Source organism: Oncorhynchus gorbuscha, linkage group LG24 (genome assembly GCF_021184085.1).
Source record: "Oncorhynchus gorbuscha isolate QuinsamMale2020 ecotype Even-year linkage group LG24, OgorEven_v1.0, whole genome shotgun sequence".
Classification (NCBI taxonomy): domain Eukaryota; kingdom Metazoa; phylum Chordata; class Actinopteri; order Salmoniformes; family Salmonidae; genus Oncorhynchus; species Oncorhynchus gorbuscha.
Window position 1 is genome coordinate 42,266,962 of NC_060196.1, and position 19,310 is coordinate 42,286,271.

The 19,310-nt window shown below is 45.2% G+C and overlaps 1 protein-coding gene across 2 annotated transcripts in view; it reads left to right on the plus strand.

Moving 5' to 3' along the window:
• LOC124012586 (growth factor receptor-bound protein 10-like) overlaps nucleotides 1-10,244 on the plus strand; it is a 60,069-nt gene extending 49,825 nt beyond the window's left edge. For both annotated transcript variants that reach the window (XM_046326360.1, XM_046326361.1), the window contains 9 exons: nucleotides 2,490-2,627; nucleotides 2,763-2,873; nucleotides 4,989-5,087; nucleotides 5,212-5,289; nucleotides 5,393-5,509; nucleotides 5,640-5,706; nucleotides 9,022-9,109; nucleotides 9,233-9,326; nucleotides 9,469-10,244. In XM_046326360.1, the coding sequence (XP_046182316.1) occupies nucleotides 2,490-2,627; nucleotides 2,763-2,873; nucleotides 4,989-5,087; nucleotides 5,212-5,289; nucleotides 5,393-5,509; nucleotides 5,640-5,706; nucleotides 9,022-9,109; nucleotides 9,233-9,326; nucleotides 9,469-9,615 (939 nt within the window). In that variant the 3' untranslated portion in view covers nucleotides 9,616-10,244. The remainder of the gene's footprint in view (nucleotides 1-2,489; nucleotides 2,628-2,762; nucleotides 2,874-4,988; nucleotides 5,088-5,211; nucleotides 5,290-5,392; nucleotides 5,510-5,639; nucleotides 5,707-9,021; nucleotides 9,110-9,232; nucleotides 9,327-9,468) is intronic.
• Nucleotides 10,245-19,310: the final 9,066 nt, after the last annotated feature.

A 19,310-nucleotide genomic window follows, 5' to 3' on the forward strand; every position in this document is an offset into this window, starting at 1 on the left:
TATTTTACCTTTATTTAACCAGGCAAGTCAGTTAAGAACACATTCTTATTTTCAATGACGGCCTGGGAACAGTGGGTTAACTGCCTGTTCAGGGGCAGAACGACAGATTTGTAGCTTGTCAGCTCGGGGGGTTTGAACTCGCAACCTTCCGGTTACTAGTCCAACGCTCTAACCACTAGGCTACCCTGCCGCCCCATATACAGTAGCGAGGCTATAATTTTTATTTATTCTTTATTTCACCTTTATTTAACCAGGTAGGCTAGTTGGGAACAAGTTCTCATTTGCAACTGCGACCTGGCCAAGATAAAGCATAGCAGTGTGAACAGACAACACAGAGTTACATATGGAGTAAATAATTAACAAGTCAATAATACAGTAGAAAAAAGGAGAGCCTATATACATTGTGTGCAAAAGGCATGAGGAGGTAGGCGAATAATTACAATTTTGCAGATTAACACTGGAGTGATAAATGATCAGATGGTCATGTAGAGATATTGGTGTGCAAAAGAGCAGAAAATAAAATAAATAAAAACAGTATGGGGATGAGGTAGGAAAAAATGGGTGGGCTATTTACCGATAGACTATGTACAGCGGCAGCGATCGGTTAGCTGCTCAAATAGCAGATGTTTGAAGTTGGTGAGGGAGATAAAAGTCTCCAACTTCAGCGATTTTTGCAATTCATTCCAGTCACAGGCAGCAGAGAATTGGAACGAAAGGCGGCCAAATGAGGTGTTGGCTTTAGGGATGATCAGTGAGATGCACCTGCTGGAGCACGTGTTATGGGTGGGTGTTGCCATCGTGACCAGTGAACTGAGATAAGGTGGAGCTTTACCTAGCATGGACTTGTAGATGACCTGGAGCCAGTGGGTCTGGCGACGAATATGTAGCGAGGGCCAGCCGACTAGAGCATACAGGTCGCAGTGGTGGGTGGAATAAGGTGCTTTAGTGACAAAACGGATGGCACTGTGATAAACTGCATCTAGTTTGCTGAGTAGAGTGTTGGAAGCAATTTTGTAGATGACATCGCCGAAGTCGAGGATCGGTAGGATAGTCAGTTTTACTAGGGTAAGTTTGGCTGCGTGAGTGAAGGAGGCTTTGTTGCGGAATAGAAAGCAGACTCTTGATTTGATTTTCAATTGGAGATGTTTGATATGAGTCTGGAAGGAGAGTTTACAGTCTAGCCAGACACCTAGGTACTTATAGATGTCCACATATTCAAGGTCGGAACCATCCAGGGTGGTGATGCTGGTCAGGTGTGCGGGTGCAGGCAGCGAACGGTTGAAAAGCATGCATTTGGTTTTACTAGCGTTTAAGAGCAGTTGGAGGCCACGGAAGGAGTGTTGTATGGCATGGAAGCTCGTTTAGAGGTTAGATAGCACAGTGTCCAAATATACAGTAGCGAGGCTATATACAGTAGCGAGGCTATATACAGTAGCGAGGCTATATACAGGTACCGGTTAGTCGGGCTAATTGAGGTAGTATGTACATGTAGGTATGGTTAAAGTGACTATGCATATATGATAAACGGAGAGTAGCAGTTGCGTAAAAGAGGGGTTGGTGGTGGGCAGAACCCAATGCAGATAGTCCGGGTAACCAATGTGTGGGGGCACCGGTTAGTCGGGCTAATTGAGGTAGTATGTACATGAATGTATAGTTAATCTGATTATGCATATATGATAAACAGACAGTAACATCAGCGTAAAAGAGGGGTTGGGGGGTTCGGGACAATGCAAATAGTCCGGGTAGCCATTTGAGTGCATGTTCAGGAGTCTTATGGCTTGGGGGTTGCCATGCAGTAGTAGAGAGAACAGTCTATGACTGGGGTGGAGTAGAGGGGACTGAGCACGCACCCCTGAGGGGCTCCAGTGTTGAGGATCAGCATGGCAGATGTGTTGCTACCTACCCTCTCCACCTGGGGGTGGCCTGTCAGGAAGTCCAGGATCCAGTTGCAGAAGGAGGTGTTTAGTCCCATGATCCTTAGCTTAGTGATGAGTTTTGAGGGTAATATGGTGTTGAACGCTGAGCTATAGTCAATGAATAGCATTCTCCACATGGTGGAGTGCAACAGAGATTACATCATCTGTGGATGTGTATGGGGGTATGCAAATTGGAGTGGCTCTAGGATTTCTGAGATAATGGTGTTAATGTGAGCTATTACCAGCCTTTCAAAGCACTTCATGTGTTCTTAGTGTTCTTGGGCACAGGGACTATGGTGGTCTGCTTGAAACATTTTGATATTACAGACTCAATCAGGGACATGTTGAAAATGTCAGTGAAGACACCTGCCAGTTGGTCAGCACATGCCCGGAGCACATGTCCTGGTATTCCGTCTGGCCCCGCGGCCTTGTGAATGTTGACCTGTGCATGTACACATATGCACACCTCTATCCCCACCTCCACATCCACAAGCACACGCACACATTCATTTACATTTACATTTAAGTCATTCCAGAGAGTCCTTACTCACTCCTGTGTGTGTTTTGGTACAGAACTTCCTGAACTCCAGCAGCTGTCCGGAGGTGCAGGGGTTCCTCTATCTGAAGGAGTCTGGCAGGAAGTCCTGGAAGAGACTCTCCATGTTCCTCAGACGCTCTGGACTCTACTCCTCCACTAAAGGATCCTCCAAGGTAGGAAGAAGGGATGTGGCCAAAATTACTTCTCATTGCCCTAGTGCCCAATTGTCTGTTTAGTGCACTGCACTAAAGAAACTACTCCAAGGAAGGACTGTTCAAACCTCCTCCCTACGTCCATCCTCTCTCAAGGAGCCCAGACACCTCCAGTTGTTGTCAGACCTGGAGGACAGTAGTGTGTTCACAGTGACCACAGGGAGGAAGCTGCACAACGCCCCCACTGACTACCAGTTCTGTATCAAGGTGAGGGACACACTCACACACACTGGCCCCAGGTAGCAGATAGACAGTCCTGTAATGTGTTTACCTCTGCGGGGGTTATCCCTGGAGGTAACCAGGTTATACTGGCTCAGCCTAGTGGGATAGGCTGGGACAGGGCCTGCTAGGACACACTGAGCCTGACACACAATTGTTATTTGTCATATGCTTCATAAACAACAGGTGTAGACTGACAGTGCAATGCTTACTTATGGGCCCTTCACAACAATAAAGAGAGAAAGAAAATAGAGAAATAATAGAAATAGTAAAACATGTAATAATAAATACACAATGAGTAACGATATCTTAGCCTTTAGAAACGATTCATTCCCCTTGACTTATTCCACAGTTTGTGTTACAGCCTGAATTCTAAATGGATTAAATATATATATTTTTATATTTAGACACAGTACCCCATAATGACAAAGTTAAAATGTATTATTTTATTATATTATATGTATTATATTTCTCATTTACCTAAGTATTCACACCACTGAGGCAATAATTTGTAGAAACACCTTTGGCAGTGATAACAGCAGTGAGTCTTTCTGGTTAAGTCTCTAAAAGCTTTCCACACCTGGATTGTGCAACATTTGCACGTAAATTTTTTTCAAAATTCTGCAATCTCTGTCATTGGTGGTTGATCATTGCTAGACAACCACTTTCAAGTAGATTTAAGTAAAAACTGTAACTTGGCCACTCAGGAATGTTAACTGTCTTCTTGGTAAGCAACTCCAGTGTAGATTTGTGTTTTAGGTTATTGTCCTGCTGGAAGGTGAATTCATCTCCCAGTGTCCGGTGTAAAGCAGACTGAACCAGGTTTTTTATAGGATTTTGCCTGTACTTAGCGCTGTTCCATTTATTTTTTATCCTGAAAAACTCCCCCGTCCTTAATGATTACAAGCATACCCATAACATGATGCGGCCACCACTATGCTCGAAGATATGGAGAATGGTACACCGTGTGTGTTGTATTGGATTTGCCCCTAACATAATACTTTGTATTCAGGACAAAAAAGTGAATTGCTTTGCCAAAATGTTTTTGCAGTATTACTTAGTACCTTGTTGCAAAACGGATACATGTTTTGGAATATGTTATTCGGTCCAGGCTTCCTTCTTTTCACTCCGTCAATTCGGTTAGTATTGTGGATTAACTACAATGTTGTTGATCCATCCTCAGTTTTCTCCTGTCACAGACATTAAGCTCTGTAACTTTTAAAGTCTTTATTGGCCTTATGGTGAAATCCCTGACCGGTTTCCTTTCTCTCTGACAGCTGAGTTAGGAAGGATGCTTGTATCTTAGGCCGTCATTGTAAATAAGAATATGTTCTTAACTGACTTGACTAGTTAAAAAGGTGAAATCTTTTTTTTAAATCATATTTGTAGTGACTGAGTGTATTGATATACCATCTATAGTGTAATTAATAACTTCACCATGTTCAAAGGAGTATTCAGTGTCTTCCGAATAATGCAGCGGACTAATGCACTGTCGAATAAAGGTTAGACTTTTTTTCCTTTTTTTAAACAAATAGGTGCCCTTCTTTGCGAGGCATTGTTAAACCTCCCTGGACTTTGTGGTTGAATCTGTGTTTGAAATTCACTGCACGACTGAGGGACCTTACAGATAATTGCTTGTGTGGGGTACAGAGACGAGGTAGTCATTCAAAAACACTATGTTAAACACTATTAGTGCCCACCAGAATGAGTCCATGCAACGTATTATAGGTGCATCAGTACTGCTTGCCGTGCAGTAGCAGAAAGAACAGTCTATGGCTTGGGTGGCTTGGGTGGCTGGAGGCATTGGCAATTTTTAGGGCCTTCAACTGACACCGACTGGTATAGAGGTCCTGAATGGCAGGGAGCTCAACCCCAGTGATGTACTGGGCTGTATGCACCACCCTCTGTAGCGCCTTTCGATCGGATGCCAAGCAATTGCCATACCGGGCAGTGATCTTAGTTGGAGAGAATATTAAAGAGCTTCAAGCAATATCTAGTTATAGATTTAGTGAATACTGGCTGACGGGTTGTCTAACTGAACATTTGATTGTTTGATTGACAGCCCAGTAAGGTTCAATGATTGGCTGATTGTTTGATTGACAGCCCAGTAAGGTGAGGAGTGAGTGCAAGGAGCTGAGGATGCTGTGCGCCGAAGATGAACAGAGCAGAACCTGCTGGATGACTGCTTTCAGACTGTTAAAGGTACAGTACACACACACACACACACACACTCTCACATAATCTTCTGTATAACTGATGTTTCATTTATATTTATTACTTGAAAATGTATTTTGTTGTGCGCTACATATATGTTCTGTTTTGACAGTATGGGATATTACTGTATCAGAACTACAAGAGTCCTCAGCAGCGGGAGTCTCCTGTCTCACACTTCTCTACTCCTGTGGTAAGATTCTTATTCACATGTTTCTATTCCCTACTCTATTTAAGCAAACTAGAATCTATTGGAGAGCGGTAGCGTGGCTCAGACAAGTTCTCTGTCTCTGTAGAGGAGTGTGTCTGAGAACTCTCTGGTGGCCATGGACTTCTCTGGCAGGACGGGACGCGTCATAGAGAACCCTCTGGAAGCACAGAGTGCCGCGGTGGAGGAGGGACAGACATGGAGGGTGAGGAGGAGAGTAGGAAGGAGAGGAAGTGGATGGGATGGAAGATTGGGAAACTCAGACTAAGAAGAAGGTGTACTTCTGTCATTCTGAATCTAAAATAGTTTTGTTTTTTGATCTTTCCTGCCGTCAGAAACGTGGTCACCGTATGAATGCTCTGGGCAGCCCCAGCCTCCTCCACCCATCTTCTCTCAGCTCAGGTACCCTACACTTTACATGACTTTGCTCTTATACATGGATAGTAGTACTGTAATAATTACACTAGTAACAACATTTAACAGTAACTTCATAAATACTTAGTATTGCTAGATGGTGCCGGAGCAGATCGCTGCCGTTTTACGGACTCCTAACCAATTGTGCTATTGTTATTTGTGACTTATTTTGTTCATAATGTTTATGCCACTGTCTCTTATGATCGAAAATAGCTTCTGTATATCAGGACAGCGATTACTCACCTCGTACTGGCCAAAGATTTTTTCTTTAACGAGTCGAACGCAAATAATTTACCACAGACACCCGACAAGGCCCAAATCCCCGTCATTTTCATGTGAAAGAGATCTGGGATTTTGGTCTGGGTACCTTGTAAGGATCCGACAGCGAGTGTGTAATCTGCCTACACCATCAATCCTATTAGCCAACGTACAATCATTGGATAACAAAATAGACAAGCTTGATCATGAATATCCTACCAACGGGACATTAAAAACTGTAACATCTTATGTTTCACGAGTCATGGCTGAACGATAAACACTGATAACCTACAGCTTGAAGGGTTTACGCTGCATCGGCAAGATAGAACAGCTGCCTCAAGTAAGACATGGGGTGGCAGTCTGTGTATATTTGTAAACAACAGCTGGTGCACGAAATCTAATATTAAGGTTTTCCTCGCCTGAGATAGAGTATCTCATGATAAGCTGTAGACCACACTATTTACCAAGAGAGTTTTCATCTATATTTTTCGTAGCTGTCTATTTACCACCTACAAACCAATGCTGGCAATAAAACCACACTCAATGAGCTGTATTCCACCATAAGCAAACATAAGCAAAAAACACTCATCCAGAGGCAGCGCTCCTAGTGGCCGGGGACTTTAATGCAGGGAAACTTAAATCCATTTATAGCTCATTTCTATCAGCATGTTAAATGTGCAACCAGAGGAAAAATAACTCTAGGCCACATTTACTCCACACACAGAGATGTGTACAAAGCTCTCCCTCGCCCTCCATTTGGCAAATCTGACCATAACTCTATCCTCTATCCTTACATGCTAAAACTAAAGCAGGAAGCACCAGTGACTCGGTCAGATGACGCAGATGCTCAGCTACAGGGCTGTTTTTCTTGCACAGATTCTTCCAATGGCATTGAGGAGTCCACCACATCAGTAACTGGCTTCATCAATAAGTGCATCGACGACGATGTCGTCCACAGTGTCCGTACGTACATACCCAACCAGAAGGCATGGATTACAGGCAACATCGCACAGAGTTTAACGGTAGAGCTGCCACTTTCAAGGAGCGGGACTCTAACCCAGACGCTTATAAGAAATCCCGCTATGCCCTCCGATGAACCATCAAACAGGCAAAGCATCAGTACAGGACTAAGATTGAATCATACCACACTGGCTCCAATGCTCGTCGGATGTGGCAGGGCTTGCAAACTATTGTGGCAGGGCTTGCAAACTATTACAGACTACAAAGGAAAGCACAGCCACGAGCTGTCCAGTGACACGAGCCTACCAGATGAGCTAAATAACTTCTATGCTCGCAAGCAACACTGAAGCATGTATCAGCCGTTCCGGACGACTGTGTGATCACGCTCTCCGTAGCCGATGTGAGTAAGCCCTTTAAACAGGTCAACATTCAAAAGGCCGCAGGTTCAGATGGGTTACCAGGAAGTGTACTCCGAGCATGCACTGACCAACTGGCAACTGACATTGTCAACCTCTCCCTGACAGCATATTTCAAGCAGACCACCATAGTCCCTGCACCCAAGAACACTATGGTAACCTGCCTAAATGTCTACTGACCCGAAGCTCTCACATCTGTAGCCATGAAGTGCTTTGAAAGGTTGATCACATCAACACCATCATCCCAGATACCCTAGACCCACTCCAATTTGTATCACCGTCCCAACAGATCCACAGATGATGCAATCACTATTGCATTCCACCCTGGAACTAAACACCTCCCTCTGCAACTGGATGCTGGACTTGCTGATGGGCCACCCCCAGGTGGTAAGGGTAAGTAACAATACATCTGCCACGCTGATCCACAACACAGGGGCCCCTCAGGGGTGCGTCCCCAGTCCCCTCCTCTACTCTTTGTTCACCCATGACTGCATGGCCAGGCACGACTCCAACACCATCATTAAGTTTGCCGACGACACAACAGTGGTAGACCTGATCACCGACAACGATGAGACAGCCTATAGGGAGGAGGTTAGAGACCTGGCCGTGTGGTGCCAGGATAACAACCTCTCCCTCAATGTGATCAAGGCAATGGAGATGTTTGTTGATGACTACAGGAAAAGGAGGACTGAGTACGCCCCCATTGTCATCGACGGAACTGTAGTGGACTAGCTTGAAAGCTTCAAGTTCCTTGGTGTCCACATCACCAACAAACTATCATAGTCCAAACACACCAAGACAGTCGTGAAGATGGCACAGCATGGGTCCTCAGATCCTCAAAAGGTTCTACAGCTGCACCATCGAGAGCATCACTGCCTGGTATGGCAACTGCTCGGCCTCTGACCGCAAGGCACTACAGAGGGTTGTGCGTACGGCCCAGTACATCACTGGGGCCAGGCTTCCTGCCATCCAGGACCTCTATACCAGGTGGTGTCAGATGAAGGCCCTAAAAATGGTCAAAGATTCCAGCCAACGTAGTCATAGACTGTTCTCTCTGCTACCGCACAGCAAGCAGTACCGGAGCACCAAGTCTAGGTCCAAAAGTCTTCTGAACAGCTTCTACCCCCCGAGTCATAAAACTTCTGAACAGCTAATCAAATGGCTACCAAGACTATTTGCATTGTCTCTCCCCCCCCCTTTTAACTCAATTTAACTCTACCTAAATGTACATATTACCTCAATGACCTCGACTAACCTGTACCCCAGCACATTGACTCTGTACCGGTACCCCCTGTATATAGCCTCGCTACTGTTATTTTACTACTGCTCTTTAATTGTGTTATTTTAATTAGATTTTTTACTTAATTCACTTTTTACTTAACTGCATTGTCGGTTAAGGGTTGATTTAATGGAGTGTATGTTACACAAGTGGGATATGAAGCAGTTCCTACATCTGTGGTTACCTCCCAAATGGCACCCTATTTCCTTCATTGTGCACTACTTATGGGCCCTGGTCATAAGAAGAACACTATATAGGGAAAGGGTGCCATTTTGGATGCAGGCTGCTTGTATCTCTGCATGTGTAAAGCTGTATAGTGCACATCTTGTGTTTATACATTGAAAGCCGAAAATATCTTTCAGACACCTGAAACCTGATGTTGTCTTTCAGTGATCCATAGAACACAGCTATGGTTCCATGGTCGCATCATTAGAGAAGAGTCCCACAAGATGATCATGCAACAAGGACAAGTAGACGGGTAAGGCTTAGAAGCTGTATTATCCTTCTTAAGCCACCCTCCCATCCATCCCAATACCCACAGACCATCCCTATGTATAGATGTACAGCATTAGTGAAAATGTTTTATGTGTGGGTGTGTCAGGTTGTTCCTGCTGAGAGACAGTCAAAGTAACCCCAAGGCGTTTGTCCTGACCTTGTGCCACCACCAGAAGATCAGACACTTCCAGATCCTACCGGTCAGTTCTTTATACTCATCTACCTCTATTCGGTTCCACTTCCTTCTTGTTCATCCAATTTGGCTCCATCTAAGTTTGCTCTCACATCCTATCTCCTGCCTCCTTCTCAACTGTATTGTATATTGTCTCCTCTCTCTCACAGTGTGAAGAGGAAGGTCAGATGTTGTTCAGTTTGGATGATGGTTCCACCAAGTTCACAGACCTGATCCACCTGGTGGAGTTCTACCAGCTCAACAGAGGGGTGCTGCCCTGCAAGCTCAAACACCCCTGTACCGCCGTTGCCTTGTGACCCTTCACCCCTGACCTCTGACCCATGAACCATACGCCTGCCCTCTGATCTCACTAAACTACTCTCTGTCTGCAGTTAAATTCTCTACCCCTTGTTCACTAGCTCGTCAAGTGTGCACTTATTCACTCGTTCCTTGTGGATTTGAAAGGAATGGAGTGTTGGAAGCTGATGGTACATGCTTAGTTACACCAATGCTTTTAAAATGCATGAGGGGTAGTGAACAATTGCACACATTTGGGGGGGGGGATTGGAAAGTGGCCACACAGATAGATAAATCGACAGACAAACAGACATGTGGTGTACTATAGTAATCTGTGGATCCAATCAAGCCCCTGTTTCCTCCTCCTTCACCCACCTCAGACAGACGATAGACAGGGGGCTGGTTTCCCCGCACTTCTTTATTGATCATCAGGGATCGAATCGATCACAACGATTGACCATGTGTAAATTCAACCTGTGCAGTCCAGTCTTTATAAGCTGATCACCTGATGCTTCATGCTGCCATCTGGCTGCCATCTGGCATCCTGAAGCGTGACGTTGTCTGGGGGGCATCCTGAAGCGTGACGTTGTCTGGGGGGCATCCTGAAGCGTGACGTTGTCTGGGGGCATCCTGAAACGTGACGTTGTCTGGGGGGCATCCTGAAACGTGACGTTGTCTGGGGGACATCCTGAAGCTTGCGTTGTCTGGGGGCATCCTGAAGCGTGACGTTGTCTGGGGGCATCCGGAAACGTGACGTTGTCTGGGGGCATCCTGAAGCGTTACGTTGTCTGGGGGCATCCTGAAGCATGACGTTGTCTGGGGGCATCCTGAAGCGTGGACGTTGTCTGGGTGGGGGGCGGGCATCAGGAAACGTGACGTTGTCTGGGGGCATCCTGAAGTGTGACGTTGCCTGGGGGGCATCCTGAAGCGTGACGTTGCCTGGGGGCATCCTGAAAGCGTGGCGTTGCCTGGGGGCATCCTGAAACGTGGCGTTGCTGGGGGGCATCCTGAAACGTGGCGGGGCATCCTGGTGGGGCATCCTGAAGCGTGACGTTGCCTGGGGGGCATCCTGAAACGTGACGTTGCCTGGGGGCATCCTGAAACGTGACGTTGCCTGGGGGGCATCCTGAAGCGTGACGTTGCCTGGGGGCATCCTGAAACGTGACGTTGCCTGGGGGCATCCTGAAGCGTGACGTTGCCTGGGGGCATCCTGAAACGTGACGTTGCCTGGGAGCATCCTGAAACGTGACGTTGCCTGGGGGCATCATGCCCTTCCTCTGCTTTCCTTATTGGACCAACCATCTCACTCTATCTACGATACTTTATACACGGCCACTAGGAAGAGAAAAAGCTATCAACAAACAGAACAAAAGCAAACTGTTTTGGCCGTTTGTATGAAGTGGCAGGTGATTGTTTGAGATGTGAACTTCCCTGTCAGAGCTGATGGCATTGCGATGATGTTGTATTAATGTTGCAGAACTATTTGCACTTCTGAACAGACAGCCTACAGTTCTCTTGTAAACTGAATGAAGCTGAATGCACCTTCTCAACCTGCTCTTCCTCCTCTCTTTCTGCTCCTCATGTTCTGCTCTTCCTCCTCTCTTTCTTCTCCTCTTGTCCTGCTCTTCCTCCTCTCATTCTTCTCCTCATGTTCTGCTCTTCCTCCTCTTTCATGTCCTGCTCTTCCTCCTCTCATTCTTCTCCTCTTGTCCTGCTCTTCCTCCTCTTTCATGTCCTGCTCTTCCTCCTCTCATTCTTCTCCTTTTGTCCTGCTCTTCCTCCTCTCATTCTTCTCCTCATGTTCTGCTCTTCCTCCTCTTTCATGTCCTGCTCTTCCTCCTCATTCTTCTCCTCTTGTCCTGCCCTTCCTCTTCTCTTTCTTCTCCTTTTGTCCTGCTCTTCCTCCTCATTCTTCTCCTCTTGTCCTGCCCTTCCTCTTCTCTTTCTTCTCCTTTTGTCATGCTCTTCCTCCTCTCATTCTTCTCCTCTTGTCCTGCTCTTCCTCCTCTTTCTTCTCCTCTAGTCCTGCTCTTCCTCCTCTCATTCTTCTCCTTTTGTCCTGCTCTTCCTCCTCTCATTCCTCTCCTCGTGTTCTGCTCTTCCTCCTCTTTCATGTCCTGCTCTTCCTCCTCTCATTCTTCTCCTCGTGTTCTGCTCTTCCTCCTCTTTCATGTCCTGCACTTCCTCCTCTCATTCTTCTCCTCGTGTTCTGCTCTTCCTCCTCTTTCTTGTACTGCTCTTCCTCCTCTCTTCCTTCTCCTTTTGTCCTGCTATTCCTCCTCTCTTCCTTCTCCTTTTGTCCTGCTATTCCTCCTCTCTTTCTTCTCCTTTGTCCTGCTCTTCCTCCTCTCTTCCTTCTCCTTTTGTCCTGCTATTCCTCCTCTCTTTCTTCTCCTTTTGTCCTGCTATTCCTCCTCTCTTTCTTCTCCTTTTGTCCTGCTATTCCTCCTCTCTTCCTTCTCCTTTTGTCCTGCTCTTCCTCCTCTCTTCCTTCTCCTTTTGTCCTGCTATTCCTCCTCTCTTTCTTCTCCTTTTGTCCTGCTATTCCTCCTCTCTTTCTTCTCCTTTTGTCCTGCTATTCCTCCTCTCTTCCTTCTCCTTTTGTCCTGCTCTTCCTCCTCTCTTCCTTCTCCTTTTGTCCTGCTATTCCTCCTCTCTTTCTTCTCCTTTTGTCCTGCTATTCCTCCTCTCTTTCTTCTCCTTTTGTCCTGCTATTCCTCCTCTCTTTCTTCTCCTTTTGTCCTGCTCTTCCTCCTCTCTTCCTCCTCCTTTTGTCCTGCTATTCCTCCTCTCTTTCTTCTCCTTTTGTCCTGCTATTCCTCCTCTCTTTCTTCTCCTTTTGTCCTGCTATTCCTCCTCTCTTCCTTCTCCTTTTGTCCTGCTCTTCCTCCTCTCTTTCTGCGTAATAAATCCCAGCCTGCTGATTGGATTAGATTGGATTAGAGGCTGGAGAGCCTTTCAGGACTGAGAGCCATGCCTCTCAGTCTTGAAAGGCTCCCCAGACTCTATGTTCCTGCTACGTCCGGCTCTACCTGATGCCATCAGAACATTTTAAAAATCCAGAACATTCCCTAAAATCAACCCTAAAGTTCAGAGAGATGAGAACGGGACGGAAGGAAGAGAAGTCTCACAAACCTGCCCCCTACACCTTCAATTTGTACTGTCAAGAGTTCAATCTTTCAGGCTACATTCCAATACCCACACTAATATTGCACTTAGAACGTATGTCCAATGCATTTTTTCACTGTAAGTGAACAAAACCTCATCACCGCCAGTCAGTATTGTATGAATGTCAATAAGTGTTCTCCAAGTCAGTTGTTAGCTTCCTACTGCAGTCAGCATGATGCTGTGTTCAAATACTATTTGAAATCATTTCACTTACTTGCTGCGCTTGATTGAGCTTGCCTGGCTTAATAGACCAATATAACAGTCCCAAAACTTCAAACCCCACCCCTCTGGCACTCAAGGCAATCTCCCAAGTATCTGATAGATTTCAAGTAGTATTTGAACCTAGGTTTGGCTGTATTTTCCCTGACCCACACCTTGTCAAACTCATTCCATGAAGGACCTAGTGTCTGCTGGTTTTTGGTTTGTCCTTTCAATTTGTGTCCAATTAAGATCTAGACAACCAGGTGAGGGGAGTTCCTAACTGATCAGTGACCAATAGTTGTGAGAGGGTATTCCTTCTCAGAATACAGGGATCCATTTAAAGCACTCCCCAACATGCCTGTATTTATTTTGAAATGTATGCTATGTTGACTTTGCTGCAGCCATAGTTAAATTAGTTTCTCTCGACTTGTGTGTGTGTGTATGAGCGTGTGTGTGTGAAGTCATACTATTATAATGCACATAGTCCACCTATTATTTTATCTGAAATGTATTATGTTCCAAATCCTCCTCTCCTGTTTAGGAATGGAAAAAAGGGTCGAGTAGGAAGATTTCTATGAGTATTGGGACTCAGCCAGCCCCTGTTTGGTCCTGTAAGGTCCCACCCTGTTTTGTCCTACCCTGTTCTGTCTTGTCCTACCCTATTCTATATTCTGTCCTGAACTGTTCTGTCCTAAACTGTTCTGTCCCGACCCATTCTGGCCTGTCCCGTCTTATCTTGTCTCGTCCTTCTCAGTCTTCTAGCGTGAAGCAGCAGAGCTGTTGGCCTAGCGAGTGTGTGACATAATACCTGCTCAAAGCTTCCACCAGATTTACTAGACTCACGCGCATACATATACATCAGCAAGGGGCTACCAGGCACTCTGCCAGGCCAGCTCTCTGAATAACGTCACTGTTGTCGCTCCCGTCCCATCACTCCTGAACCATACCTGGCTCTACAGGAGTCTGCACTACCAACCAATCAAATACTTCACCTCATTTCAGAAGCTCTGGCTGGACATCTTAGTCAGTTAGGGCAGGCTAAAATGATAACCACCCCTTTGTCTCTCTCTGTCTCTCTGTCTCACTCTCTCAGTCTTTGCCTCTTAATCACTGTGTTATAATGCAATCCTTCACAGAAGTCCAATCATTTGGATGTACAGTATATATAAATTCAGTATATGAATATCTATTTTATAGAATGTGAAACTATGGAAAAGCTGTAGATCTAACACTGTATCTAGGTTACAGATCACTATGAGTGTGTTCCAAATGGCACCCTATTCCCTATATAGTGCAGTATTAAAGGGAATAGGGTGCCATTTAGGACATTACCTATGTATTGGGCGTTATGCTTTTACTCATCAATCCGTCTCAAATGAAGGTGAAGATTTTTTTTTCATTATTTGAATTATTGACTGTTTGCTTTTGATTTTATCACAAATTGAACTTTTATATATATATATATAAAATAATATACCAGAACTAAACAGTATTAAATTAAGCTTTCAAACTGGACTCTTTTAGCATGCATTGAATTCTGCAGGATGTATAAGCTGACTGGCTCAGAGAATGTTAACTGTCTATGTAAGGACTTTCGATGCTGTCAAAGTCATGAGTCTCTGACCTGAACATGACTTAGGATTCAATCAAAGGCGTGTTGTCGACAAGCCCACTGCACTGTCGACAATGCGCCTTTCAAATGCAATTTCCCTGACGTTTGTGGAGATCACCTTTATGGTAAACGCTGCAGATGTCGGCACAAGCGGAAATACCTTAAAGTGCAATGCACTTGTCGACAAAGCACCTTTTGATTGAATCCGGGCCATGCAGCTTTCCTTACACCGGTGTTTCCAAAGCTAGGTCCTGGGGACCCCAAAGGGTGCACGTTTTGGTTTTTGGCCTAACACTACACAGCTGATTTAAAATAATAAAAATTAGATGATTATTTGAATCAGTTGTGTAGTGCTAGGGCACAAAACAAAATGTGCACCCATGGGGGCCCCAGGACCCAGTTTGGGAAATCCTGCCTTACAATCAAATGGTGAGAACATATTGCTTACTTCACCCATCCAGGTTTTCTGATCTAGGCCTACATCATAAAAAGGGCATGATCAATTTTAAGGCAGGGGTATTCAACTCTTACCCTACAAGGTCCGGAGCTTGCTGGTTTTCTGTTCTACCTGCTAATTAATTGCACTCACCTGGTGTCCCAGGTCTAAATCACTCCCTGATTAGAGGGGAACAATGAAAAAATGCAGTTTAACTGGCTTCGAGGTCCAGACTTGAGTTTGAGGGGGCTAGGGACTAGAGACTGAAACGGAACTAGCTAAGGATATCTCTCTCATACATTTATCAAATTAGCCAGGAAACAAATAAAAAAGTAAATGTAAGGTTGGACAAAAGTTTATTCTGTGCCAGTCTAGCCTTATACCTTCCCTGTCTCTCTGCCCTTAACTCCATGTACCGTATCCAGGGTCCTGTTCCATACGGCAAACCCTAGCAGAACCTTTTTGCAAGGTGAAACTATAATCTTGTTTGTTTCAATTGGATATGTTCAGGTAGTTTCTTTGTTACACTTTGGTTTAATCCATTTTGTTCACTACTGAACACAACCCATCTGTTCTGCACCACTCAAGCCCATGGGCAAGGATTCAAACAAACCCACAATCCACAACAACCGACATCGCACTGCACTTGGCTTTTGAGGGTAATTGATGTTTTAGCCAATACCCGCTGCATTTATCCAGAATAGGATCTCCGCGAATGTCAGCAAAATGACCTTTTAATAGTCGAATGCAGTGTGCGTCGGTGGGTGGCGCATTGTGGTTTGTTTGAGTCCCGGCTAATGTCTTTTAACGGAGGTGTCTGTCCACTCCTGTTCTCTCTGAGAGCTAAATGTCAGGAAGACATCTGAATCAACCACGTTGTATATCCTGTTCAGGTATTTTTGTACAAAGGGATTGATATATTCTCTGATTATTGGAAATTCGATTAAAAAGTGACATTGTTATGAACCAAAAGGCTGATCGGGTCATTATTGTAACGTTGTGTAATCATCCCGTGGTCCTGGTGGTGTGGTGTGATCACTGAGAAGGTGTTATGGATGCATTCTCTCTGTGTTGGCTGTGTGTTGAGGTGTCAGACACCTTGTTTGCTCTTCCACATAAGCCTACATCATGGGGCTTATGTGGAAGTAGAAGTAGACTACAAGTAGACTATCACTTTGACCAAGGGCAAAGTACACTTTTTATTTGCACACACATTCCACTATATAACTTCCTTTCTCTTTTTAGTACGAGTCAAACTGCTCATAGTCCAATCCTCATGCGACTCAGGAGTGTGTGTGTGTTCTGATTCCCACACTGCCTCAGCGCTCCTCTTAGAGAAGCGTGACGTGCTTGCCCTGCCCATGTGGCACGTGTGGATTATAAGGTGTTTAGACAAGGGGAGTAATCAGGGCCCGGTTTCCCAAAAAGCATCTGAAGGCTAAGTTCATTTAAGAACCATAGGATGATGGGAAACCGGGCCCTGGGCTGGTCAGAAGTACTGTTAATCCCACAGGATGACAGAGAGGCTATAACGCTAACACACACGCAGACACAGACACAAAGACTGGTTTAATGTGTCTCTCATGGCTCTGTGCTACAGTCACTTCAGCAGGTGGCTCTATCCTAAACCACTTACACTTAACACACACAGTAAATGTAGCCAATGTGGGAATTGAACCCACAACCTTGGTGTTGCCAGCTCCATAACAACTCATAATAACAATAACTCAAGCAGGTTGTTAACATTGTTTTCATTCATCCTAGGACATTTACTCTTCCCACACTCATTCACTCACTAAGGGGCCTATGAGTGCTTTACATTGCTACAATTTACTCTATGCCATTACCCCTGTAAATCTAAGACGTCATACACAAAATATTTCAACAAAATGTTTTTTTTTTTTTTTTATTTTTTTTTACATACAATACCAGTCAAAAGTTTGGGCACACCTACTCATTCAAGGGTTTTGCATTTATTTTTACTATTTTCTACATTGTAGAATAATAGTGAAGACATCAAAACTATGAAATAACACATGGAATCATGTAGTAACCAAAAAGTTTTAAACAAATCAAAATATTTTTTAGATTATTCAAAGTAGCCACCCTTTGCCTTGATGAAAGCTTTGCACACTCTTGGCATTCTCTCAATCAGCTACACCTGGAATCCTTCTTCAAGACTGTTGGAAGAGTTCCCACATAAGCTCAGCACTTGTTGGCTGCTTTTCCTTCACTCTGTGGTCCAACTCATTCCAAACCATCTCAATTGGGTTGAGGTCGAGAGATTGTGGAGGCCAGGTCATCTGATGCAGCACTCCATCACTCCACCAAATATCCCTTACAAAGCCTGGAGGTCTGTTTTGGGTCATAGTCCTGTTGATAAACAAATGATTGTCCCACTAAGTGCAAACCAGATGGGATGGCATATCACTGCAGAATGCTGTGGTAGCCATGCTGGTTTCAGTATGCCTTGAATTCTAAATAAATCACAATGTCACCAGCAAAGCACCATCACACGTCCTCCTCCATCCTTCAGGGTGGGAACCTCACATGTGGCGATCATCCTTTCACCTACTCTGCGTCTCACAAAGACACGGCAGTTGGAACCAAAAATCTCAAATTTGCACTCATCAGACCAAAGGACACAAAACTACCTCCAACTATTTTTTTAAGCGGTACCGGTTACTTTCAGACGAGTCCAATTGTGAGGGTCATAGAGCAGAACAGAGAACACCAGTGGTCGTGAGAATCTCTCCCCTTTCCATAGAGTGTAAGTAGTTTGTAGACCATTCAGACGCTACAGACATTTCATGAGAAGATACATTTTCGGGTTGTCTCATGGTCTGACAAACACCACTGCAGCTCGGTCCCCTACCACTGCAGCTCGGTCCCCTACCACTGCAGCTCGGTCCCCTACCACTGCAGCTCGGTCCCCTACCACTGCAGCTCGGTCCCCTACCACTGCAGCTCGGTCCCCTACCACTGCAGCTCGGTCCCCTACCACTGCAGCTCGGTCCCCTACCACTGCAGCTCGGTCCCCTACCACTGCAGCTCGGTCCCCTACCACCGCAGATGCAGTGAGTTGAGATGCGGCCCATGCAAAAAAACCTCTCTAGCTTTAACTGACACATTTTGATGTGTTTTGTTTTTGTTGTATGTTACTTAAATTGACGCGCCGGTGCGTCAATAGACTCTTAAAGTCCTGGGAATGAGATGGGTGTCTGTGGGCACTGGAACCCTCTTCCTGTATCTGAAATATCACATTTACCATCATAGCAGGCCACAGTGACCCTACTAGACTAGAGGGATCTTCCCTAAGAGGATAACGTCATCTGGTGGTTTAATACAAATAATGTAGCAAGCAGGGGTTTCTCTTCAAACTCTCACACACAGTGAAATTCTCAATCAGGTAAAGTCTGTTCTCTGTCCTCGACTCGATTCCTCTGTCCTTGACCCGTAAACCGATAAGTGGTCGAGTGGCCCCAGGAAAGAGTACATTTGTTAGTAGGCGAACGGAGCAGTATTCTCCCCTCCTCGATTACTTACTTCAGCAGAGGATGCACAAGAATATCCTCCTGGCGGCTACTGCGGAAGTGTTGTAATATCCGCTACACCCTCTTTGAATCAGCTGTTGTTTTCTCAAAGGAGAAGACCATTGCACACATTTAAAAATGATATGGTACTTATCATTTAATCTATATAATGTCTTGCACAGCTAGCTACTAGCTCCGGGTGGCAGCATCATGTTGTGAGGGTGCTTTGCTGCAGGAGGGACTGATGTACTTCACAAAATAGATGGCATCATGAGGCAGGAAAAGTATGTGGATATATTGACGCAACATCTCAAGACATCAGTCAGGAAGTTACAGCTTGGTCGCAAATGGGTCTTCCAAATGGACAATGACCCCAAGCATACTTCCAAATGTGTCTTCCAGATGGACAATGACCCCAAGCATACTTCCAAATGGGTCTTCCAAATGGACAATGACCCCAAGCATACTTCCAAATGGGTCTTCCAGATGGACAATGACCCCAAGCATACTTCCAAATGGGTCTTCCAGATGGACAATGACCCCAAGCATACTTCCAAATGGGTCTTCCAGATGGACAATGACCCCAAGCATACTTCCAAAGTTGTGACAAAATGGCTCAAGGACAACAAAGTCAAGGTATTGGAGTGGCCATCACAAAGCCCTGACCTCAATCCTATTGAAAATTTGAGTGCAGAACTGAAAAAGCGTGTTCGAGCAAGGAGGCCTACTAACCTGACTCAGTCACACCAGCTCTGTCAGGAGGAA